Source organism: Xiphophorus couchianus, chromosome 11 (assembly GCF_001444195.1).
Source record: "Xiphophorus couchianus chromosome 11, X_couchianus-1.0, whole genome shotgun sequence".
Taxonomy (NCBI): Eukaryota; Metazoa; Chordata; class Actinopteri; order Cyprinodontiformes; family Poeciliidae; genus Xiphophorus; species Xiphophorus couchianus.
Genome location: NC_040238.1, coordinates 21,256,086 through 21,282,092, shown reverse-complemented (window position 1 = coordinate 21,282,092; position 26,007 = coordinate 21,256,086). Strand labels below are relative to the sequence as shown.

The following is a 26,007-nucleotide window of genomic DNA, read 5'->3' as shown; positions in this document are numbered from 1 at the left end:
AGTGGAGGATTTCATACAGATATACAGCTTTGTGTGCCAAAAGCAAGAGAACAAAACTAGTGTTTCTGTGTAGTGAACATCATGGTCACTGATGTAAGCGGGGCTGTAAGGAGACAGTAGATAGTGAGAATAATTGTAAACAATGAGAGCTGTCACAAAGATCTGGGATCGAAGTTGATTTTTGGCTTTAGTAAACATGCTGGAAGAGCAACTTTGGACTTATTTTGAGTTTGAAGCATTTTCATCCAGAAGAAAACTTTTTTCTGAACAGTACAATTGTTCCAGCTGCAAGTCATTCAGACTCATATTTTTGATCCTCTGATTCGTAAGCCATGATCGACACTAATGAAACCTGGATGAGGGCAAGCGACTGCTGCCTCCTCGCACAATGTACATAGGAAAGGAATGGAGAGGGACATTTCTAAATTAATGTTTATAGCAAAATTAAGACATAAAAACATTTTCTTAAACATTTTTTATATGGGCAGTTGCTCAGGGCAGCATTTGAAAGGAGTGGGCCATCCAAGTACTATAAAATAAAATATATCTTATTTGTGATTTGTCCCCTGAACAAGTTTGCTACTACTTCTATGCATGTGCAGGAGAGTAAGTTTTCCTTAGATTCTGTTGAGTACTGGGAGACTACATTACTTGCTTTCTCCTACAAAAAATTCTAATAACTGCTTGCACTTTAATTGCACATTTAATTTAAATGTGTGCATAGTTACATTTCAAGCTTACGAAGTTAGACATAGTGATTAATTGTGATTAAACACAACCCAATTAATTTGATTAGAATTTGTAATTGATTGACATCACTACTTTTAATATTGGCATTTTCAGTGTTTAGTAACTAATGGTAACCACTTTTGCTATTATAGAAAGCTAAGGACATCATAAAAAGTAATCTCTGTAGTCATGTTGTCTTTTTTTTTAAATAACAGTAAACTCCTGCTATACAGAAAACACTCTTATCTCCGACAGATCGTGACATCGCCTCTTCTAATATAAATAACTAATGACCACTCATAGCTGAAATACATTTAATGCTGCTAAATATAGTTCTTAAAAAGATTTCAGAATCAAAGATAATTGGTAGTGCAGGTCAGCACTTGACAAAACCACTTACATAATGATCAGTGCATGTCTAGGCACAATCTGCTGGACTCATGAGTTTCAAAACTCTTAAGATATTCTTTAGATATTCTATTCACTTTTCAGAAACATTTTTTTCTGATTATCTTCTTTGATACACGCCTCTTTCACCTTCAAATAAACTGCTAACCTTAGAGATTTGCATATCTTTTTCACTTAGAAATATTTTTGACAGATCTGTTGTAGAATGTATACCAGTATACATTTAAAGTTACTGTATTTTCCGCACTATAAGGCGCACCACATTATAGGCGCATAGAATAGACTCTACAGTAGAGGCTGGGGTTACGTTATGCATCCATTAGATTAAACTGCGCTAAAGGGAATGTCAACTAAATAGTCAGATAAAGTCAGTCAAACTTTATTAATAGATTACAAACCAGCGTTCTGAAAACTCCGTTCATTCCCAAAATGAATAAACAGCTGTTTTATTATTTTCCCGAGGTAAAGTAAGTGAAGTGGTATTTTCGTGACACAGTTTATCTTTTAACAACACCAAGGTATAACATATAGTGGAGGGGAACTTTTCCTCGATTCAATAAACACGTAAAAAACAGTCTGATACTGTTACGGTAAATCAAACGTTAGTGCAATCACAATATATATCCACTTCCGCACCATTGATTCGTTCATGTTAAATTCTCTCGCTGCTGCTCTATTCCCGTGTTCAACTGTGTGACTGATCGCCTTGAGCTTAAACTCTGCGTCGTAAGCGTGTCTCTTAATAGGAGCCATTTTGGGGTCTTTACACAAAACCCAGCGTGCACCGCGCGCTTCTTCTTCTACGGGGGAAAATGAAGTCGGCAGCTGCTTACCGTAGTTGCGAGACCTGTTGTGGCTCAATATTGGTCCATATATAAGGCGCACCGGAGGCTTTTGAGAAAATTTAAGGTTTTTAGGTGCGCCTTATAGTGTGGAAAATACGGTACACAATATACTAAAACGTTTTGCATAAATATAATGGAAAACCATTCAATAATCGGCTTCTCTATCATGAGAAGAAAAAAAATGCTGATTTAGACAACAGCAAGTACAGAAAATATGCTAATCATGCCTTATTAATATTAAGTTCAAGATGTTTAATGGAAAAATATATAGTACTGCAGAAACATGAGTGCAAGAACACTAGGAAGTATACTCAAGTGCATGTAATACCACTGAAACAAATGCACTGCAGGTCCACTTAGCTGTTCCTAAACCTAAGTGTCTTACATAACAAAAAAAAAAGCTCCAGGAAGGAAGTATCAGGTGAAACTGACACAACATTTCGGTTTTGATGCTTACATTATCCAGTGCAAATCAGAATACATGTACTAGCTCTGCCTCTGATGAAGCCACTTTGTATATAAATATCATTATATAAATGTACAGCCTTGGAAAAATAGATCGCCTGCAAAGATTTCATAGGGTGTTCTCATGGCCTAATTTTTATTTCCTTCCTCTAAGTGTGATTTAAATAATTGAAGTATCATTTTACTAGATTTCTGTGCGTTTAGTTGCTTCATCTTTCAGCAGAAAACTAACCTTAATTATCCATTGTGTTTAAGTGCTGGCTTGTGCATGTAGAGAACAGACATAATCTCAGCAAGTTCAAAAACAATCGGTTTAGTCTCCATGATTGTCAAAGGCGTGATATAAATATATGTGTATTTTGTCTGAACGTAAACCTAAAATGTAAGATATATTACCAGGTATAGGACTTTGGTATTCAGAACATAATCTGTTGTCTTTGCTCAAACGGGGTGCAAGAAAAAAATAATTGAGTTTGAATTGGTTATGCCTGGGGCTAAGTGCTAAAACAAATCTTTAAATGAAATTTATTACAAGCGGGGTTACCGTGCCCAGGTGTTATTGAATTCATTTCTCATTCTGACCTGATTTACAACGATAACGGTAATAAGTGAGACTGGCAGAAAAGATGACAGTGACATTGCACATCATGGATTCCCTTCAAGCTGATTGAAATGCAGTCAATGTCAATGGCTTAATTGATCCGTGCAGATGGTGTCTTTTGTTTCAATTGTTTTCCTCAGCAGGGCGTATTATGGTTTTCTTAAATAAATCCATCTGTGCCAATGGAGTAATTTTCACAAATGCAAAAAATGTCTTACTCATTTATATATAGCCAAGTTCATTCATGGGGAACCATAGTACCTTGTTAAAAGGGTTCTATGAAACAAACAGGGAGATGTTCATCCTTCAAGTCATTTGTATTCAGCCAAGGACAATTTAGGCAGACATTGTGGTTTGAGGCAGTTCACTGCTCTTCATTGTAAGTGCAAGGTTGATGAGACCCCCCAACCCCCAACCACCGCCACCCCCACAACATACCTTCATACCACAGAAATTAATGAGGAAAATGAAGCTAATGAGATAACAAGCACAAGATGGAGAAACAGGCTGATCTGACGCATCCTCCCGGTTATTTGGCAATATCTGGAGGCGTCACCGGCCTCAAACTCTCATTTTCTTCCTGTCATATTCAATCAGTGATTCCTGCCTAAAATAAAAAGCGAGTCTCTGGTGTGACCATGACCAGCAGAACACTTGCTGTGGCTGGTCTGCTCACTTTTCCTCCCTTTTGTTTTGTTTTGGTTTTGGGGGGTGTTATTAATAAAAGGTTTCATGACTATGAGATAATTTGGTATCATGAATGTTTTGGTCTAAAGACGCACACAGTAATTATTAATAATGATTGTGAGGTTTCACAAAGTACGTTGCTCAACGGAATAAATGCTGCGCCTGAAATGTTTCTGTGAGCTCCTTCCGTTGTAGATAATTAGCAGCGTAAAGTAATGAGGTCACTGGTAATGGTCATTTCTCTTTACATGCTTTGTCCTGATGAGTGACAAGCCTAACTTCTCCTAATTAAACCAGTATTTCTGCAAATCTGTATACCTGGATCATTTATAAGGAGCCCAGGTAAGGTAGTAGGTCATCTGTGAATTTAAATACCATGCTGTTACATAGTCGGGATTAATGTACTGAGTGATAAAGCCTTTAGCACGGGGCATTACATAGCAGTTTGCAAATGAACTCGTGACTAAAACTGTACACCGAATTAGGAAGTGATTTAATATACTACAACATTTAAGTGCTGTTTGCCATTTGTTTTGCAGAATTGTTCGACTGCAGCATGGCTCTGTGAAAGCTGCGGAGAATCCTGAATCAATCTGTTCTTTGAGAAAACAAACTACAACTTTAATTAGGTTGTGGAAGTTCAGAAAGCACGCTATGTTAAATTGGACTAAATTGCACATAAAATCTTCTTGTTGTCTTATCACATGGCGGGGAATGTGAAAAACCAAAAGCCTATTCCTGGTTTACATTTAAAACATGGCTGTATTAAACATGGCGGACAGCAAAGAAAACTGTGCAACCACCAGTTTGTCTCAATAAATGATCATCATGCTGACTTCATTAGAAATATTTGATATAGTTAAGTGCCAATTAACTTAACTGTGGTGCTTTAATGTTTTGTTTAACCTATGGGATTTTCTGCATTTTTGCAAACATACAGATTTATCCAGAGCTAGATCTTTACATAGTGTAAAGGACTAAAAGTATATCTAATCTGTTTAGTTTAGGAATGCAGAATTAAATATGAATGACAAGATAATATCAGCCTATCCAGTGTAACTTCCTTAATCAACTTTTTTAAATTTGTGATTATTGTTTTACATTAGTTTGAAGAAACTTTACACCTTCAGCTCTGAAAGTCAGAATTCTGAGATTAAAGTCAGAAAGTCAGAATTCTGACTTTAATCTCAGAATTTTTTTTTTCTTTTTTTTTTCGGTGGCCCTAATACTCTTCCGTACACCGGAGTGTGCACAGAGTAAAAAACATGTGGGGTCTAAGTGACTGCGGGAAAGTTGAATAAAATAAATTGGTGTCGGTATCATCTTCTCATTACCCGTTCTTTTTTTTTTTTTAAATAGCATAAAACAATGGCACTACTACTATTGTGTTTTACCATTAGAATAACATTAGTATGCTGGAAAATGGTATTTTCCCTTTTACTATCTGTGTATTGAAACCAAAGTATATATTTTGGGGTCATCTGTCCACTGAATGTTTTTCAATACCCATAAGCCTTTTGTTCACTGTTCTCTTTAGCTGAGCACCAATGTTACTTCTCAGAATTGCAGAAAAATAGGGCGACATTGCTCTATTTTCCTCTATTTTTTAAACCCCTATTAAATTTAATGAAATTTTATTCTCGATCACAAAAATTGTGTCTTTTGTGAGCAGCTGTACTTGTGGTCCTTTTGCGGACATGTTTCTTCCATCTACAACAAACGTGTCGTTTTCTTCTCATTTCAGATTGATCCTAAGGTTGCCTTTCCCCGTCGCGCCCAGCCTAAGGTAAGAATGAATTTCTCACTTAGCAGCGCTTCTAGAAAGTGATCATGCGTCATGTTGCTTGCTAAGTTTTATTGTGCTCACACAACCTTTACAAGGAGAAACAAAAACAAAAAGTTTGGATTTGTTGTTCTCAGCTTGGCCATATTGTTTTACTGAAGCAATTACCCCTACAGATGATGAAGGGGGAGGTTTCAGCTGTGATGAAAGAATACATTATTTTTCTTTATTTCTGTAGTGTTTTAAATCTGGCAGCTTTTCTGTAATATTACTCTTTCCTGATGCGGTTTTCAGTCCCGTTGCTGCAGTGGTATGAAGTCGAGCTATACTGCCTCTTTAAGGCAGCAGTGCATTGCTGTTTGAAATAAGTTTAAATTCTGTTAGCTGGGATGAAAATAATTAAGATGCTCCTGTCTTTTGTTAACTGTTAAAATGTCTTTGGTGGCACACATTTAAAATTAAAGGGCAAGTTTTATTTTTAACTGATTAGGCTGATAGTTCCTTGAATACATTTTTCTGAACTGAATGGTGACTCCTCATCTGACAGTGATGAATTACACTTCCTGGCTGAATTACAAGTCGGAGTTCTTTTGTCACATCCAGAGTTGAATGAGACTGAATGACATGAGTGATTTAGAAATATCTTTATTGTGTGGCATGCATGCAGAAATTGTCACAATTAGCACTGAAACAATGGGTGATTGAAGAAATAAGCCATATTCCAATCATGCAGGAACTGTCACACAGGCTCTTCATGATGCGTATTATCTTTTCTTTTCTTGATTACTGGTCTTGAGCGCTTCCATCGACAATTAAATATTCAGCATGTGCAGATGGCGCGGTGGAGTAGTCAGGGGCTTTGTTGACATGCCCCCTCACACCATCCACCAGCCATTAATGTGCAAGCTATGGCGCAGTGCACTGTAGCGCCATTCAGCATCGCTTTCAGGGGCTTTTTCCCCCACCTAAACCAGGTGGAAATCGATAATAGATTTTCTCCTTTTCCCTGGATCACAAAGAGGGGCATTGTTAAAGACTTGTTCACGTTTCAAATAAGGAATTGGCAGTGGAAGCTTTTAGAGTCAGAGCACATTGTGACTTAAGGATATCGGCGTGCAGCTGAGAAACAACTGGTGTTTTTCCACTTTTTCTTACATGGCAAGCCTATCGACTTAACTTCATCTCATCCGAGCTTTGCTAATAAAAGTTGAAGGTGCAATACAACAACTCGGATGTTTGATGATGCATCCAATTATTAGGCGAACAAGTGAGTCAGCTTGCTGTGTGGGTTTCTGCTTATATTTTTCTTCCTAACCATTATGCTAACTTTCGCAACAACTTAAAAGGAAAGTACACTATTATTTTCTAACGCATACTTTCCATAACTGGCACTATAATGACACTGTGAAAACACTACTACAATGAATTGTTAAATAGCCATAAATCTATCTTATGAGAATAGCAAAATGGTTTTACTGAAAGTGGATTAAAAAGGTTCTTAAAACAATTGGATCAAACCCAATAGATTAACATTGCAGTGGTTTGTATTTTAGATTCAGCTGGTTTAAGACTCGAAAGAATACCCATTCAGATGTTCCTATTTTTAAATTCTTCTCTGTCTAGAATGAGCTTTCTTTTGTCCCTTCTTTTGCCTCTGCTGTCTGCCTGCTTGGCTGCTTGAATAGGTTGCCTTTTTGTTTTAAAGAAGCTCAGCTTGGCAGGTACCTCAGTAGCTTTGGCTTTGGAGAGCAAATCGGCGTTTTCACGAGTTAGCGGCGGCTTCGGCGCCAACCTCGCCGGTGACCTCCCACTGCTCGGTGCTGCAATATGGTAAAACTATACAGTATGTACATCACGTAGCGTAATGCTGAAAAAAACAGGCAGGAGGTGAAGGTGAACAAGGAGGACATTTCACTGTAAACAAGCGCGGGTGTTTGTGCCGGGATGACAGGATCAGAGGGGGAAAAAAAGCCAACTTGTATCAGCAGACATTCCTGACACTGCCCCAAAACATGGACTGCTGAGAACAGAAAACAGACTCAAGGGTGTTCGACATCAGTCATTAGGATATATTAAAACTCACACATCCGCTGAAGTGTAGTTAAGTATAGTCTAACATTTAAGACAAAATCAATTTCTGTAGCTACACAAACCTGTAAAAAGTGAACCGAACAATTGCTGTGGGAATACGTTACAGAGTAGATTATTTATGATGCTTTGCAAAAGTATTCAACCCAACCAATTGAACATTTTGACCACAGTAGCTTAGAGCTTAAGTATGTGTTATTATAATGTAATGTGACTGACCAACACAATGAATATCAACTGGCTATAGTTCAAGGCTTTGACTAGGTCACAGTATATGAATATGTTTTGACCTAAACCATTCCACATCAGTTTTGGCTGTTTGTTTAGAGTGTTGCCCTGATGACAGATTGACTTCCACCTTCATCTTCCCATCAACTTTGACTGACATCAGTGTCAATGCTGAAGAGAAGCATTTCCATGGCATGATGCTACCACCATTTATGTAGCAGGAATGGTGTGTTCATGTTCAGATTGTTTTTTAGGATTTTTTTTAAGAACCTTGCCCTGCTTTAAGTTTTTCCCCAACTTTATCCCTTCCCTGTCTGCTGTGTTCCTTGGTCTTCCTGCTGCCTGTTCACTAATCTTCTCCAACAAACCCCCAAGGACTTCACGGAACAGAGTATTTATACTGAGATTAAAGTTCATATAGGCGGACTCCAGTAATTGTTCTGGATTTATTTAAGGGCATCAGAACACAAGTGATTAAATGCCGCACTTCAAAATTCTTTTCATACTCATATTTGCCATGCATCATTTATCTCTCATTTCACAGCCTTGCACAATTTTGCTCAGGGTTATCATGTGAAATTTAGAAAGATCTATGAAAAAAGAGGAGGAGTAAAAATACTTTTGCGAAGTACAGTAAAGATCACACACAGTAGATTTTCCTCCTAACATTTAAACTTGCCTTTAGGGAATCATATGTTTGCATGATTTAAGGAATCTTATGGTTTTGTATCCATTTGCAACACAGTATTGGTAAAGGGCACAAAGTGGAGATAACCAGCGGCCCTGTCAATCAAAGAAAACAGACTAAGGAAATGCAGACCATGCCATACCTTACAAATGAATAATGCTCTCCTACATTACCTAATCTTAGATTTTTTTTGGAGGTTGTGCTTACAAGAACAAAAAAAAAGTGAAAAGATATCAATATAGGCTGGCCCGCAAATATTCGAGGATTAGTTTGCATCTGAGGATGACTGACAGGTGCGAATGAAAGGATTAAACAATCATGATGTGATGCAAAGTGCTTTATGCACATTCATTTATGCCTCGCGTCCTCCTCGCCTGTCTGGGGATAGCCAAGGCTTTGTTAGATAGGCAGCTGGACGTGGCTTCAGAATGCCAGGATTCCTCTGTAAAGGTTTCAGCATCTTAGCATTTACTTCCACACCAAATAAACAGTTCTTTATCCGCCGGCTTACTGGCTAAAACCGATCATATTGGATGGTGGTCCCTACAGTGGTTGCTGTTCAACGTGGATACAAACACAGGAAGGATGAACTGAATTCAGCCGTCATCATGCATTGCTTTGCTCTCCAAAGCATTGTTCAAAGTTCTACCCTCAGTTCACACCTGGAAATTGCTTAGCAGATGTGATAAGTGGCTGGCAAGTGTAAAAACAGAGGATTATGGTTTTCATGAACTGCTTGGATTAATAGCTGTGAAGTAATTGTAAGGTGTGATGATCAATCGCTTTTTCAGCTGAATTGGACAGGTTTTCATTCGCATCATCCAGTGATCAAAGCGGATGCTTGAAACTAATTTAAAACAAAATAAATAAGTAATTTCTCTTTCCAATATATACATTTTTTTTGGTTTAGTGAATGAAAACATTATTAGCAGATGTTTTCATTTTATCAGGTGTAATTATTTATGAAGCTTTCTACAAACAAGTGTGGTATTAAGATCCGTGCTTTTCTCTATTTCCCAAAAATACATGCTGCGCGCACACACCAAAACAACCCACCCTCCCGTTTTAGTTTAGCAACTGTGTACAAAATGTGGTAAAGGAGACAGAGATGAGATAATTCAGTCTCTGAGCCTTCTTGTTTGATATTTCCTAGTAAGACCTGAACTGAAATATGTAAAAGAGGACACGGTTTTTGTTTTCCTTCTTTTCTTTTCTTTTTTTTTTCAATTTTATTTTCAGAGGAATCAAAGACGGTTTCTGCCGACATCGCTCGAGATTTACCACTCAGCTGCCGGCGTCATTACCGCTGCTGCCGCCGCTGGTTTTGTTTCTCGCAGTGCAGTCACACACAAGCATAACATGTCCCAGCATGATTTTAATTGCCAGTGGGACTGTGGCCACTTCAGTGGGAGATGAGTTCTGATGGCTTGTTATGGAAATGAAAGGAGGGAGCAGCTTTGATTTACTGAGCACCGGGCGTAACCCTTTCGTTGCACCTTTCAAAGGGATTTTGCCGTGCAGGCCGAGTCGGGCGAGTCACTTCTGTGACCTGCTGAGCGGACTTTGGGATGTAGAAAGAAGGCTCTGTTGTTTCATAAATCGATGTGTGCTGCAGAAGAGCAGCTGGAACAACAGTTGAAGGAAGATGCTTGTTTTGTTTGCATTGACACTTCTTCCCTAAAATTCTCATTCAGCTCCAAGAAAGAAAACTTAGTTAGTACAGTATTGGCAATAACGATTAGGGTAAAGGTGGATGGCAAGCCAGAAATACCATTAAGGCACTCTCTCAATTTTACTTTTTATGTGCCTCAACTGTTTTGTCTTCTGCCTCTTCTTGTCTCACTCGTCTCTGGTTTTCACTTGTTCATCCCTTTGCTCCCCCCCCTTTTTTTTCTTCTATCTACTCTTCTCTCAATGGCAAACTGACCAGTACCACCTCCTCCACCTGTCTGCACACCACACATTTCTGTCAGGAACTTTGTGTGCTTTATGTTCAAGCTTGTTGGGAAATAAAAATGTCAGATGTTGTGAAGTTGTATAGAATAAAAAAATTTGATTTAGTTCTACTGTTCTTTTCTATTGTGTTAAAAAAATTCACAGTATCAAGCATTTGTACTTCCACCTATATGGCCTCAATCTTTATTATATTATAATGGGATTTTATGTGATAGCAAATAGAAAAGGTTAAGAAGTTTCAGGTTTGTTTTTTATACAAATATAAATCTTAAAAGTGTGACATGCATTTGTTTCAGTCCCTCATAAGTAAAGTTTAGTCAGTTACCTTCAGAAGCCACCTAATTTAATTATTTAAGCATGTATTGCAGACAGGAGAAAAACAACAGAATCCAACAAATATAAATAAATTAGTAAGTTGATTCTTATTAGGCGGTCAGGCAGCTCACTATTGGAAAATCATGGGTGCCAATATCACAGGTGAAGCCTGTAATAACAAAGTCAATTGAGCTAAATTCAATATATATTTCGCTCTCCTCCTATTTAGCTATGTTTCCAACTCTGTGACCTTTCACCTGTTCACCACTGGCATGAATGTCAGAAGTGGAAATCTGCTGGAGTTAGACTTTATTCAACAGCTGAATGTTTATAGACCTGCAATGTGTAAACAGTTATATTAAGAAAACATGTGACATCATATAAAAATTGTTTATGTCAAGATGGTAATCACAACTACATGGTTTTATTGACAACAGGGCATCTGACTACATCTTATGTTTTAATGAAACAGTGGAGCTTTGGCTAATAACTTTACCAGGACATCCTTATCATCCCCCTTTGCACTAAACAAGCATCACCAATTACATTATTAGTTCAGAAAATCAGGACGTCGTCTAATTAGCCAATATTTTTTCAAGGTATATATATATTTGTTTTGCACTTATAATGTTGCTTACAGTGATATTTCAATCCTGATAAACTTGTAATATATCATGCAGCCCTAATTCAAAACAGCTGGCTTTTTTCAAAAGTGGTGGGAAATTTGCAGTTTGCCAGCTGCCATTTGTCAGGTTGTCTGGTCAGATGAGGTCAAACCTATATTCATGTTGTTGTTTTAGAATGGTTCAGTCAAAGTCCATAGCTAAATTTAACTGAGATCTTCACTGATGCTGTCCATTCAACCTGACTTGAAATTGTGGAGTTTTGTAAAAGATTTCTACATGAGCTAATCTCCTAAAATTCAGATAAAGTTTATTGAAGCTTGAAGTCGTAATGTGACAAAACGTAGAGGTTCACTTTTACGAGGCACCAGATGTCTCCATTCAAACATTTCTTTTTTATTTTTTGCTTTGTCTGTCGTTGTCATTGTCATCCTTCTTCACTGCGTCTCATGTCGTACCCTCTCTCTTCAATTTTCTGCACTTTGTTCTTAGTCTTTAAAGATTACAAGGCCTTGTAAATCCAGCCTTGCGCCTTCCTCAGTTATTTGATCTAGATTTAGCAATATGATATTCCCCTCCTCAAAATGATCCTTATTTTAAATGACACAGCTCACTGCTGGGAAAATGAAACCGCTGTAGCTGCCAGTCCCTTTGAATGTCCCTGCGAGTTTATTAAAAGCACCAGCTTCCCGTTCCAACTCAGATCTGTGCAGCTGCACGAGTCCGAGGGAATATTCAAGGACAAAAGTCTACAGTGTAATGCATCAGAATGCCGCGTCATTATCTTTGATGAGAATCACAGTTCATGACAATGAGCCCTCCCTAACATTTCAGCTATGATAGAAGGCTCTTTCTATATTACACATTCCTTTCTCTTTTTTTTTTTTCCTCAAGGTCTTTTTGGTGTGTAAATACCTCACAGTGTTGGAGAATGTTATGTTGTGCAGGCTATTATCTAAAGCCGACATTGCATTTCAAGGTGTGTAGCACAGGTCTTATTCCGGTGAGCGACCAAGAAGTCCAGCTGAAGGAATATTTTCTTTTTTTTCTTCTTTCTCTCTGAATGCACTTTTGAAAATGGATTTTACAACTGACACTAAATGCGTCGAGACAGGGAGAGAGACCAAGATGCAGTCAGAATGTAACCAAAGAAAACTTTGACTAAGATGTCAGAAAAGTGACAAGCAAGTTGATGGGAATTCTTCACTGTCACACTCCTCTCAAACCTGAAGAAGAAGGAAAAAAAAAAAAAAACAGAGCCATGGAGGCAACATAAACAAACCCGCCCTCAGATAGGGAATGACACAAGGAGTTTTTCTCCCTCCGTGGTAATGGCTGCTGTGTCGAAGCTGGAGATGGGTTTAAATCCCTGACCCGTCAGCTCCTTCGCTTTCAGCGGCCTCGGTGGAACTGCTCCAGATGAAAACGGGGCCAGAGCAGAGACATATGAATGACTGTTTGTTTGGTGGTCAGACACAATCACCAACTGAGTGACCCAGTTAACGGGTAGTCAAAGCGATGCTTAGTTTGATTCATGCATGTTTCTTTTTTTTTTTCATTTTACACTTCCTAAATGTATCTTGTGTTCTCTTTATTTTTTCTCGCAGTGCTTTCAGCCAATATTTATGCTTCAATGGAAAGATAAATGATTTGTAAAAGTGAATGCTAGTGTAATTATTTTTTGCCGCAGATATAATATGAACACACATTTCTTTTGTTTGAATAATTGCCAGAGCGCTTATAAATGGAGGGGATGTGTGTGTGATTCCTCTTTCCTCTTCCTCTCGTCTTTTCTGCTCTGGTCTCCTTGGTTGCGGGTGGAGAGTAATTAGGTTTTCTAGGGGATTGAGGGGGCTCTTACAATGCTTACCAATGGCAGCAGTCAGGCAGGCTAGTGCTGGCAGGGCAGAAAGGACAGAGGGCTGTGCAGGAGCCTGGCACTGCTAAACCTGATGCTGACTGACAGTAATGAGGACAGCCTGCTAGCCAGGATAGAGAGGAGAGAGCACAGGAGAGGAGGGCATGGCCCTTCACTGCGCCTCTCAAGACTTCTTATCAATGGATGTGCATACACAGACACATGTACAAGACAAACAAACACAAACAAACACGAGTTCAGCATTTACATGAATGTAAAGCACAGCGAGCGCGTCACAGGGATTTTGCCGTTTGCCTTCAGTTATTAACCTCATAAAAGAAATGGAAAAACAACACCCGGCGTGACTCAATCCAGAGAAATAACCGCTGCACTGCAAAGGTTATTCAGTTTAAAAAAACATTACGGTTTCAGATGGAACAGCAACTTTTGTCTTCTGGGAGAAAGCTTTTGACTTACACAAAGGAAGCATGTTATAATGTTACCACCTTTGAGGTGGAAATTACACTGTTTACACCAGGGGTTGTACCTGATATTGATCATTTAAGACCAAGCATCCGTCGATACGGAGTCTCAGTCCAATATTTGTACTTTCCCAGACTACACACTATAAAGAGCTATTAAAATCAGTGCCAGTGTCTCAGGTTTTTGCCTTAGTCCTAAGTTGATGCTATAAAGAACCAGCTGACAACTGGTTTGATGTTCCAAAGCCAGGGACTTTCCCCTGAGCCACGTCATTACGTCCCTTTAAAGGTCTCTTCAAACAGATTAGGTGAATTTCTCAGCAGTATTCAGAATAATTTTATTTCCAATATAATTAAATTGTTTCTGTGTTTAATTGCTGTTTCACTGTTTATCAAAGCCATTAAATAACACAAATTAGAAATGATGAACCTTGTAGATTTGGTGCGACCTAGCTAGACAAGAACTTTAGACGGCAGTTGGTAGTTGCACTTAATTGTCTAAAATGTGCATTTTATCACATACATCCTTCACATAATAAAAGAAAATTATTTTCTGAAAATTGGGACTCTGATCCCCGTCATGGTCAAGTGAGTAATAAAAATATGACAGATGCAGATTACTACTGAACAATCGAGAATATCGGTATGCTGACAAATATTATTTATCAAATTTACATTTGCCGATGGAATACACCTAATTACATACCGAAAAAAAAAAAGTCTTGCACAAAAAACCACAGAAGTACAAAATGGTGTGTGGAACCCTTTTGAACTATTGTATCTAGTCAGGTTGGTAGTTCAGTCTTTTTCTTCTGCGATGCTTAAAGCTCCTTTTGTGAGGCAAGGAGACAATAGATGTCTTAATTGGTAGCTAAAATTGATATTTGATCAAAATTGGATGGACATCCTTTTAATCATGCATTATTAGTGCTGAGAAGCGTTTTTCAGGATATAAAAGTAATAAAAAATGCTTTGCAACTTTTTCATAAATCCTACAATGCAACATTTGTATTATTATTTTTTTGCTCTTACAGCATAAATGAGAAAAAGATTGTCTCTATTTGGTTGTTAGTATTTGATTTTTAGTGCTCTCTCATCACAGCAGTGTCACGAACTAAGTGGCTCTGGTCATCACAAACTAGCAGTGACACTGACCTTGGGCCCTCTTCAGCTGTAGCACTCTTCTAAATTAGCCGCTGCAATAATGTGATAGGTGGATTTCCCAGTCTGATCAGTTTTTTTTTTTCTTCTTCCAATCTCTTCAAGTCTGCACCAATCCAGGGTGAAAAACAAAGATTGTCAGAGAGGCGGAGGCGCACTTAACTTTGAAAGTCATCACTTCAGGGAGCTGTTTTGGCAGCTCGAGAGGCTGATGAGGAATGCATTTCTAATTTTTCAACATTGACCTTTTTTCAGTCTGTGTTTGATTGGAATGTAGGAAATAAATAAAAAGATATGCCTTGTTCAGTTAGGATGATGAGCTCCATGGTGTGGTCAAAGGCGTCCTCCTGCTGTCAAGTTTTTCTTTTGCATTGTTTCCTTATATTACTCTTTCTTCTACTCTGTTCTCAAATATGCCGTTTGAAACTGACACAACAAAGAGTGAGATATGGCCAAAATCACATCAAATGACTTTGGATTCATTCAAATGTGTAGAGTTAGCTACACAGAAAATACTGTGTAGTATTTTCACAGTAATACTACACACCAAATTGCACCAAATTAATTAGATGATTTGGTACATCTAATTAATGCACCAAATCAGCATTAATTAGATAACATTTTTCCATCAGGTTTCATGCACCCTCATCGAAGTAAAAGAGAGAAAGAAAAGTCTTTTAAATTTTTTTTAACCTTTTTGTGTAAAACAATTTTAAAACATTCAACCATTTTTGCGTAAAAATGTTTTAGATGTTCTTCATTTTAGCCCGTATGCCTTGGTTTATTATTTCTCTTTATTGGTTTATTATTTCTCCTTGTTACAACTCAAATAAGGCCTCTTTAGTTTTTCCAAATATCTGCATAATTTGATATTTTATGGTATATGCAGTATGACTATCCTTTAAATGTTTAGATATTTTTGTAAGTGGGGCCAAAACAAGCCAGATTCCACAAACTGTATGAAATTCAGAGTTTGAATTTCCCTTCCAAACTGTTGAAGGAGGCAGAGTGATGTTGTGTTTGACCACATCATTGCGGTCAAACAACTGAAACCTCAGTGCTTTATTATACAGCACCTAAACTGGATTACTGGATAGACATAGATTTTGCTTTTAAATGAAATTTTGGGGGATTTGAAATGGGGCATTGTATGGCTTCAGTTGCACAATTGGTGCAGGGCTACATATTAGTTTTCCGAAACATACACAATGGAATGTTGTGTATGTTAACATGAAAAAAATGAAAACAACAATAATAATAATAATACAGACCTTTGGGCACTTAAATAACTTAAAATCAACATTATATGTAGGAGAAAACATAAGATACAGAAACCCTTCAGCTGTGAGTTTGACAAAAACAAGTCTATGATTTTAACTAAAATGTGCAGATTCATCATACTGTGATGATTTAAAAATGTCTGCGGGAGCTCAAGCCATAGCAGACTAATCTGAGTCTGGGACTGCAAAGTCTGGAAGGCACCAAAAAGACAAAGGTTTTACAACATAACTATACAGATTTGCGCCCAAAAGAAACTACCTGAAGGAATATTGATGCATCTGCATCAATATTTTACTGTCCCGAAAGCAAAAACACAGCAACCACAGCGGGACTATTTGCAGTGGCCATAATGGGACCTTTTTCCGCAACATCACGAACCAAAAGAATGTGCAGAAAATGAAACAAACTGCTACCCACCATATTGCATTTTCTATCCTCTCAGCATTCCTGTCTGGGTTGCTTTCTTCCTCATTTTCTTCCTCAGATCTTCTTCAGCAGATTCTGCACTCTGTATCACGGGTTCAAAGTGGTACAGCTGGATGGGTTTTATATTTAGTTCTGTAGCGAAATCCGATTCAGTGTCAGAGACGAACATGCTAGCAGCCAGATAGTTTGTCCACAGTGATGTCACATAGCAACAGCTGTCTATCTTAGATAAAAGAATTCTAATTTTCAGCTCTGCTTCATAGCACCGTTTAGTAGGTGGAAAGTTGTGGTTGGTACTATTTTTTCTTTACAATTTTAAATAATTTGAACCTGAATTGCAAAATACATAAAATACCAGTTTTTTTTAAAAGAAGCTTTTTTCCTGCTCCTTTAACCTTTAAAAAGATGCATTGAAGTGTGTAGCTGTAACGTGACAATATGTAGAAAGCATCAAGGCATATTTTTCCAGGTCTTCTCTATTCTAATATTAAACAGCAGCTCCAACTGTTACAGAGCTGATTTAAATTGTGTTGTTTCTAAATTGGCTTGGTCTTTTACTTGTTCAACATGAGCATTTAAACAGCCAATAAATACAGCATCTTTTTAGTTTGTTTCTAAGTGTAAAATTACAGCCTGACTGTAATCATTAATGTGATGGATGTGTCTGTCTGATTGGAAGATTGCCTGACCAACTCACCCAAGTGTTTTCACCATGATTGGAACCAGTTGTCATTTGCAGGGTTAGATATTGGAATCCCACCTGCCAGACCGCTCTTTCTCACTTTGACGATGTGTGACAGTTTATATCTGTGTTTTTCGTGTGCTGTCCTGAATCTTTTGTTTTTTAGTTTTCTGGGGTACCAGCCCCTCTGATTACGATATTCTTTCAGCTCGTCAAACCTGTCAGGTTGATAGTTGTGCCTGTGTTGGCAGCGTGTTTAGTGGCAATGGTACAAAAAGCTTTTTGTTGCCCTCGTCTTATAGAACATCTCTTTCCTGGATCATCCATACTATAAATCTCAATTGCTTGGCTGTACTTTTGATGATTAGTTTGCAATTACCTGGTTCAGAATTTCCACTATCGTCAAACTAACTCTGTCCTATAAAAATGCCAAAGCTGGAATCAAGGAATACAACAGATTTTTCCCTCATAATGTGAAATATGGTCAAATTTAGGAGCATAATAAGATCTTGTGATGTTTCAACACCATCAAAGTAAAAGCTGCAATGCAAAGTGCTATCCAGTTGTTGTCAGCATATGACTTTCTTTGGTGAAGTAGGTGTAAGCTATTAGCATGAGCCTGGGAACTAAATATGACATGCTGTATCTTTAGTTTGAATTGAGAGGAGAGAGAGTTCTCGAGTTGCCCTTCTTTTGGTGACAGAGTTGATTTAAAAAAAAAAAAAGAAAAGAACTTCTTGCTCGGCAAGCCAATAACACTGTGTCACAAAAGGCTGTAAAATCTTTCACAGTTTTTTAGTTCACTTATTTGGCAGTGTTTTGTTTAAAAGAGAAATATAAAATAGGGATAGAGTTACAGACAAGACACAGACCTGTTGTCAACATTTTGGGAATACAGTAAACATACAAATACTTTTAAAACCGCATACAACTGTCTATTTTAGTAGTTCAAGTTTCAAATACACCCTAATAAGAACCAATATTAAATTGTCTAAGCACTACCACAGAAACTGATATCTACAGTCTTGTCTAGTGCTACAGTCAATCATTTTAAAATGTTTCATTAAGATCTTACTTAGTTCTTTTGCAAACTGTCATCTGAGTTTTAATGTTGGCTTTTAAGTCCTGGATGAACTCGTTCTGCTGTCGATGTCGACTCTCACCAGCTTCAGCCAACGTCACTAGAAGGTTTTCTAGGTTTGATAAACACATTTCGCACCAAAATAATCATATCTTGGGCACAGAGTACTTTTGTCACAGTTTCATTGTAGTCTGGATTTTAGATACCGGTACTTAAAAAATTATATAAAAAAACTTTTTTTCATGATGAGCGTTTTAAAAGGATTCATAATTTCTGAAGTTTTTCTTCGTGAAGCAAAATCGACTTTAAGAATCACACATTGATTTCTATCCATGTGCAGCATATTTGTGATTTCCACCTGATGCGGGAGCTGTTGAAAGGCTACTGCTATATTCGTGCTTTGCCAAGGCAGTGCTTAATAGCTCCCAAATGGCCCCAGTGGCAGAAAATCTGCATGGTATTGTTAGGTGGTAGAGGAGCCGGCTAGATTCAGTGGGCTGATTTATAACAAAGCAAAAGCAGGAAGAATATGCAGCAGCACATGCTGTCAGGCATGCAGCTGCACATTTATGGTGAAGACCCTCACCTGCCTTATTCTATGCAATCACACGCAATGGGGTCTTGTCACTCACTGCTGCAACAATGAACTATTTATAACATTCTAGAACTTTTTGCTATCTGCGCCTAGCTTAAGTCGTGTGTTTATTTTCATATGATGATATGACATCTGTAACAGCTTGTCACATTTCGCTGCTAAAAAATAAATGTTGTGCTTGTGTTGAACACGACTCTGCAATTCTGAATTACTGCATCTAAGTCAGAGTGCTAAAGAGCTTAGCTGTTCCTCTACATAATGCCTCAGTCCTCAGCTGTGACCTTTCTCTTCCGCACATCATTCACGATTATACTGCTGACATGTTGGCTCATGCCAATAATTTTTCATTGGATGCACTGTCAGACACATCATATTTTATCATCTGGATAAATTTGTGTTGTGTTTTTCATGTGGGCTTGCCATAATTTGTATTTGTCTGTTTATGTGTCTGTCCTAGAGATTAGATTTTTTTTTGCATTCAATTCGGCTTGGAAAAGAATTCACAAGCAAACACAATCTGGCACCAGTGGGAGTGGGGGGGGGGGGGGGGAAATACTGGCACGTGGTGGTAAAGTAAACAATATCAAACAATGACAAGAAAAGAAACAACTGTTAAAATAGAGCTGGTGTCTGTGAGTGTGTAAAACTACTCATTAAAGAGTGAGTTGGAACAAAAGCGACACATCTTTGTGTACCATGTAAGCGCTGCATCACAAAGCAACAATAAAATACTACAATAAGGCCAAATTCAAACTATTCTGACTCTTAATTATTGGTATTACTCAATTTGGATGAGCAGCTTTTCAGTTCTGATTTTACCAGTGGCAAATTATGACTCAAAATTAGCACCTTTCATGCTTAACATAGCAGCAGTGGCTTAACACAAAGCTCACAAAACAGATATATTCATGTTTGAGTGCTTTGGTGGCGATAGCACTGAGGAATAAGATGTGATGTGTACTAAACTTGGCTTTTTAAAAACAAAGCAGAAAGTCATTGTTCTGGGGAACACACCAGGGATGTTTCTGAGCATTTATTGAAGAGGTGAGAATTAGGCATCGACCTGTTACCAAGTTCAAGGTTTTAAATAGTTTTTTCCTTAGAAAGGGAGGCAGTGACAAGAGGTTTGTTTAGATGCATGGAGCATATATTCCCTTCTCTTGTCATTTTGTCCACACTGCTGGTCAGCTGGCTGAAAAGATGCCACACTTCTTCATTTGGTTAAAGAAGCAGAGATGGTTATTTTCTTTTAAATTCAAGCAATTAGATTATGTTATGCATTCTTGATGTACGCTGTGATGTATATACTGAGTCATTTTTACTCAAAGAATCTCATAGTGGTCCATGCTGGGTTATGGTAGACCTACAACATGTAATTGTAGATCATATTGCCAATATTAGCAGAAGCAGTGATTTTTTTTTGTTTTGTTTTGTTTTTTGCAAAATTCTGTTTACCAGCTCATGTAACATTTCTCACTGTTTTCACAGAAGACTAAACAATAACATAATTATCTTTCACATCTACTCATAAATCACAGATTGACAAAAGTCTGAGTCCCTTTCGAATAAGTGACCTTGTTATTTAACTCACTTTCATTTACTCTGACAGCACCACCCACTCCAGTCAGCGCAAAGGCTAGCCCCTGATTTTTAATTAAAATGTTTTAGGTAGCATTTGAATGTTTTTTTTTTCCTTGGTTAATTGATGCCATGACATAACCAAGGCAATTATTGCTCATTTTCCATTCTTGTAAAAGAATTTGAGGTAACAGACTTGATTTATTGTGCCAACAGTTGGATGAAGGTAAAACAAATTCCTCATTAAACTTGGTAAACTTCCCAGCAGCACCTTTTTTTTTTTTTAGGTTTCTGTATTTGTTGTTTACAGCTTCACTGTCTTTCACTGTTCAGGTGGTTTTTACAGGGCAATGTTTTCTGCCCTTCATTTAGACTGAAACTGCCTGTGCCTCACGGTGGGCAACGTTTTGCCTTCAAATGGAACTGGAGATTCTAATTTGATTGAGTGTGATTGACGCCGGCTCCAACCGCATCAGCTGGTAATTTATTCCTTCTTATCCAGCTTCTTTTGCAGCTGCGCTGCAGGTGTGCCACCACTCCTCCGACGTCCTCGGTCACAAAACAACCAGAAAATGTGTTTCTCGCACCTAGTCGGCTCTACATGTGGTATACACAGCAGTGCCATGACTGTGGACCGTCGTTGCTGCTTTTTTACCTCGACTCATTAAAAGAAGATCCCCTGTGACACCCTGCTGGAAAAGGCAGAAAAAAATAAAAACAAAAACAATTCCCCACATATGAAAAAATTGTATATTTCTTCTCCCTGTTCTGCTAGCTGAGGGTGTGAAATAATCAGAAGTCGGACACAAGCAGGTCAAGTCCAGCTTGTAGCAGTTATGCTGTGACTTGATTTCTTCTCGTGTTATCATACAATAATGAAAAGTGTTGACAGATTCATTTCCTTGCTGCTACTGCCTAAGAACATTTTGTGATTTCTAATTGATAGCTACATGCAGCAATTTTACAGCAGTCGGAGATTTTATTGCATTTTTAATTAGGCCAACTTTGACCTTCTGTTCTCTTTGCATTTATATCGCTCCAAATTATTTCCCCCTTCTTTCCTCATTAACTTGTGCTAAATGAATACCAGCATTTGCAACACATTAATCCATATATGCACTACATGAATTATTGTGACATTTTTAGGGTTAGCGTGTTTGATCACACATAATTAAATAATCTTTGAATGGGATATCCCTAACACTTGCAAGCTAAAAAAAAAACAACAAATATAAGCAAGTAGCCCAAGGAAAAGCAGTTTGTAACAACCACTTAGTTGACTAATTGACTAAGGGAGATACTCCTTACATACGTCATTAGGGAATACAGGTGTGTGATGACTCTCCACTTGGATAAATCCTTCAAATAGAACTAGTTAATCTCCCATGTAATACTGAGCAGATGTGCGTATTGGTAAATGAATAAGCGCAGATGAATCTACATTCGCAAGGTGTTCGGCTTTTGTTTGGACATCATCCACCGAATGTTAACGTTGTTTGCCAACACGCTGCCCTGTGCAGTCCTCACCAGCCAAAGAAAACTTCAACCTTTGATTCTCCAGCAAATAATTGCAACATTTATGTGATTTCAAGCTGAAACAATGTTCAAGATAGTGGCAGTGTTTTTTTTCTTTTGTTCTTTTTTTAAAAAAAAATTTTTTTTAAGAATGTTGCTGTGGGCTGCTTTGTGCTTTAAAGAATGTGCATCCTATGAAAATCTTCCATCCTAACAAGGACAATTTCATTGCAATCATTTTAGGAGAAGTGGGTGAAGGAGCTGAGTTGGCGAGTGTCAAGATTCCATTGATTGCAAATAAAAGACGGCAAAAAAAGCAGATAAAGGAGGCAAAGCAGCTCTCTCCGTAAAGCACTTTATATTGATATAAAAAATAAATAATAAATTCTCTCCTGCTAGAATTTCACCTGTGGTTTGCATTTGAATATCAGACCATAGTCGGTAAACCTATGTTGGCCCTTCTGTTTTCAAGCTAAACAAAGTGTCGACCTCAAGATGTTTCTCTTTTGACCTCAACTGTCAGAGGAAAACGGTGTACATCTGCGAATAATTCGAGCAGAAAATAAGTAATACTGCGTGTGCTCCCTGAATAATTTTTAAAGCAAGCAGGGAGGTAGTTTTAAAGTTTGTTCACGGGGAATGCAGAGATTTGAAAAGCCGCAAGCCGTGAAGTAATTAATTTGCATAATGTTGACAGGACTTCTGGAAGAAAAAAAAAACACCTACAATACCAAACATCTATGAATGCATTAAAAATCACTTGTGGAACAGAACTCATTAAAATCATTGGCAATAATAATATCAATGTGTTTGAACTTATTGAGTCCAAAGTGGACTGTTATTAGACATGAAGTGGAAATTCATAAAATGAAAAGCTTCTTTTGACCTTAATTCTACTTTTCTGTTGGGGGAAGCCTGTTTGTGCTTTCATCTCTGCATGTCTATGTGAATGAATTTGTCTTTTTGTTTCATTTTTTCAAGCTTTTTCCAGTATTAAGCTCTTTATCTGCTTGGTTGCATTTATAACTGTAACACTATTTAATTTCCTTACCTCTTTAATTGAAATTCACATCTCTTTCTCCTCATGTGTCTTCCTGCGTTGGACGTTTCGTGCGTGTATTTTGCGAGAGTGTGTGTGGGAAGTGTGTGTGCGGATATTAACAAAAATGTATTTTCATCCTGAAAGTGGCAAGTGATGGACAGGATCTCCCAGACAATGCCCCCTCTCTCCACCCTCAGTCTTTTTGCTGCTGCACCTGTCTTTTAGATACCGTTCAACCTTGTCTCTGTCTTTTGCACTCTCTATTCCCAAGTCCCTCTTTTCCCTGGATTGCCTCAGCTTGATAAATCTGATGCTAAATTTAGAGACATATTTTTCAAAGTCAAAGGGACTAGAAAGAGAGAGGTCCGCAGACAAAAAAAATGGCCTCCCTAATTCATGTTTATCATCTTTTATTTATCTCCTTGATGAACAGGAAGTCGTCACAGAAATTTCCTTCTGTCTTTAGTCTCTCTGCCGCCGCTGTAACTTTTTCCTGTTCTCCAATTAAATGTCACTGGCCACATTCTCGTCTCAAGAGGGCCGCATTTAAACCGACTGCGTGAACAGCTGACATCGTTCAGCTCAGAGGGGTTATGCTTTATAAAATTAAGGCTTGTTGAGATTCAAATGGAATATCATTGCCATTGAAATTACAGCTGCAAAATGTGCTGTCATTGAGTGCGGCCTTCATTACTTTCCCCTTATTTCCTGGAATTCTTTGTTAGACCTAACATCGTTTGATTACAATATGGCACCCACAAGACAGAAATTATGCGTGCTCGTGCTGGAGTGGTTTCAGCTGCACCTTACAAGCTTGGCTCATCTCATTTTTATGAAGCCTTATTAGCCACAGGCTAACACATTAGCAAATAAAAGCAATAAACCACAGCAATGAACAAATAAAAAAGCCTGTTATCCGAAGCACTCTAACACTGCAACACACACGTATCTATTTATCCACGCTTTAAAGGAGCATTTTTTAGCTCTGGAGATTAGGCAGAAATCTTTACTGAACTGGAGAAGTGTCAAAACAGGGTTGCCTTGTAAAAGGAAAGCACAGCAGAGAATGCAATAGGAGTGAGAAATATTTGTAAAATATTTCACATTGGTCACAATGTGTTTGGTCAATGAATCACTATTTTGTGACAAGATGAACAAAGAACAAAGCACACTGCAGAAACTGCTGGGCTAGAAGCAACACATTTTGGTTCATATTTTACTAATATTCCTGTCGCACTGAGTGTCTACCTTTCTTTCAAGTGTTGTAGTAAAGCATGATGGGATAGGAAAATATTTCTCTTGCCCTGCCTTACTATGCAGTTGACACTGTAGTATACACAATTAGATCAACAGATAGGCCATGGTGACTTTGATTTGTTTGGACATGTCAGAAAATCCAAATGAGCACTGCAGCTCTCACATGTATGCTGTGCACCATGTTATGTGTCTCTCAAATACCACAGCACTGACAAAATAACACCACTACTTAATCTGACACTCTGCTATACTGTCTGTGCAGGTTCACTCACCTTGGCTTGCTGGATGTTTGGAACTGAAAGTGAGGCTGACGATTTTTTTCTCATTCTTCATTCTTAATAGATTTTATTGAATTGATACAGCTAGACAGTTTTGGAGTTTTGTAAGTTGCTTCTACCATTTAACCTGCTGAACTATTAACCCACATGTGTTCTACTTGATATGAAATAATAGGTTCCTGAATGGACCTTTGTACACTAAATGTTTGTTTTGTTGCTCAGACTTATGAAATAAAGACACCAGCTTTGCCTGATCCCGAACTGCATATTTAGCAAGGATCAAAGTATTAAACGGCGCAGTTGAACTACTTATGGTGGGCTAAATTATCAGCATAAAACAAAAAACACTGCCCCACCATTGTGTGTTAATCTCCTAGATTTCCTTTAAACTCCCTGATTTAATAATGCTCATGTGGGGAACGCCACAAATAGCGAAGAGCTTACAAAGCACACATCATCAATATTCACAAGGCAGAATGGGCCTTCCTGGATATTGGAAAGGCTGTAATTGAAATGTAATTTTTTTTACCTGGTTTTGTAGATATACATATGACTACATAAAAGAATACACATCTTCTTCATTGTAGTTGAGGTAATGCCTTGGGCTGACGACCACTTATTCTCTCTCATTCTCCTTGTCCTTTGTGTTTTCTCACTGTTTCTGACTGCTTTTCTAACTTTCTTATCTACCTTTTTCCAGCATCACTCTTCCTTTATTCTCCTCTGTGTAGCTGCACCTAGCCCTCTTGTTTATATTGAAAATGAAGGGTGGAATATTGTCCTCCTGTGCAACACAAGTGGTGTCCTGCCGTGGCTCTCCATCAAACTGTACAGCACTTTTATTTATTTTTTTTTAAAGGACAGAGTGTAATTAGTTTGCCATTTGGATTCACTCTGCAATTATCTACTAGATTGTGGAACATTCAGGTTTAAGTAAACAGTGTCGGTGCTTAGTGGGATTAAGCCCCGTAGGTACAGTAAAATACAAAAAAAACATTTCCTAGGACCTAAAACATATCTCAAGATTGTGTAATATAAGTTTCCTCATTGGCACTAATTGTGTACAATGTGTATAGCGTGCCCATACAAGTCTAGGCAGTATACTTACTGACTTTAAAAAAAAATCTTATTGTTGTATCATCTTCATATTGTAAATGTTGCTTACACCAGATGATTAACCAGGGGGAGAAAAAAGTAAATATCACAAATCTAAACAAAACCTTACAGAATTAGTGGAAGACTTGGATACAGCTCATGTTCTCAAGTGTTTTGTAACAAAGAACGCATCCTTAGTCATAGTAACTCGGTGTGAGGTACACCTTTAGGAAGACTGCTTAAAAACTCTGCCTTGCACT

At 37.9% G+C, this 26,007-nt stretch overlaps 1 protein-coding gene across 6 annotated transcripts in view; it reads left to right on the top strand.

Moving 5' to 3' along the window:
• The window catches only part of msi2b (musashi RNA-binding protein 2b), a 306,045-nt gene that overhangs the window by 9,655 nt on the left and 270,383 nt on the right, over positions 1 to 26,007 (top strand). For all 6 annotated transcript variants that reach the window (XM_028031479.1, XM_028031480.1, XM_028031477.1 and 3 more), the window contains exon 5: positions 5,480 to 5,521. In XM_028031479.1, the coding sequence (XP_027887280.1) occupies positions 5,480 to 5,521 (42 nt within the window). The remainder of the gene's footprint in view (positions 1 to 5,479; positions 5,522 to 26,007) is intronic.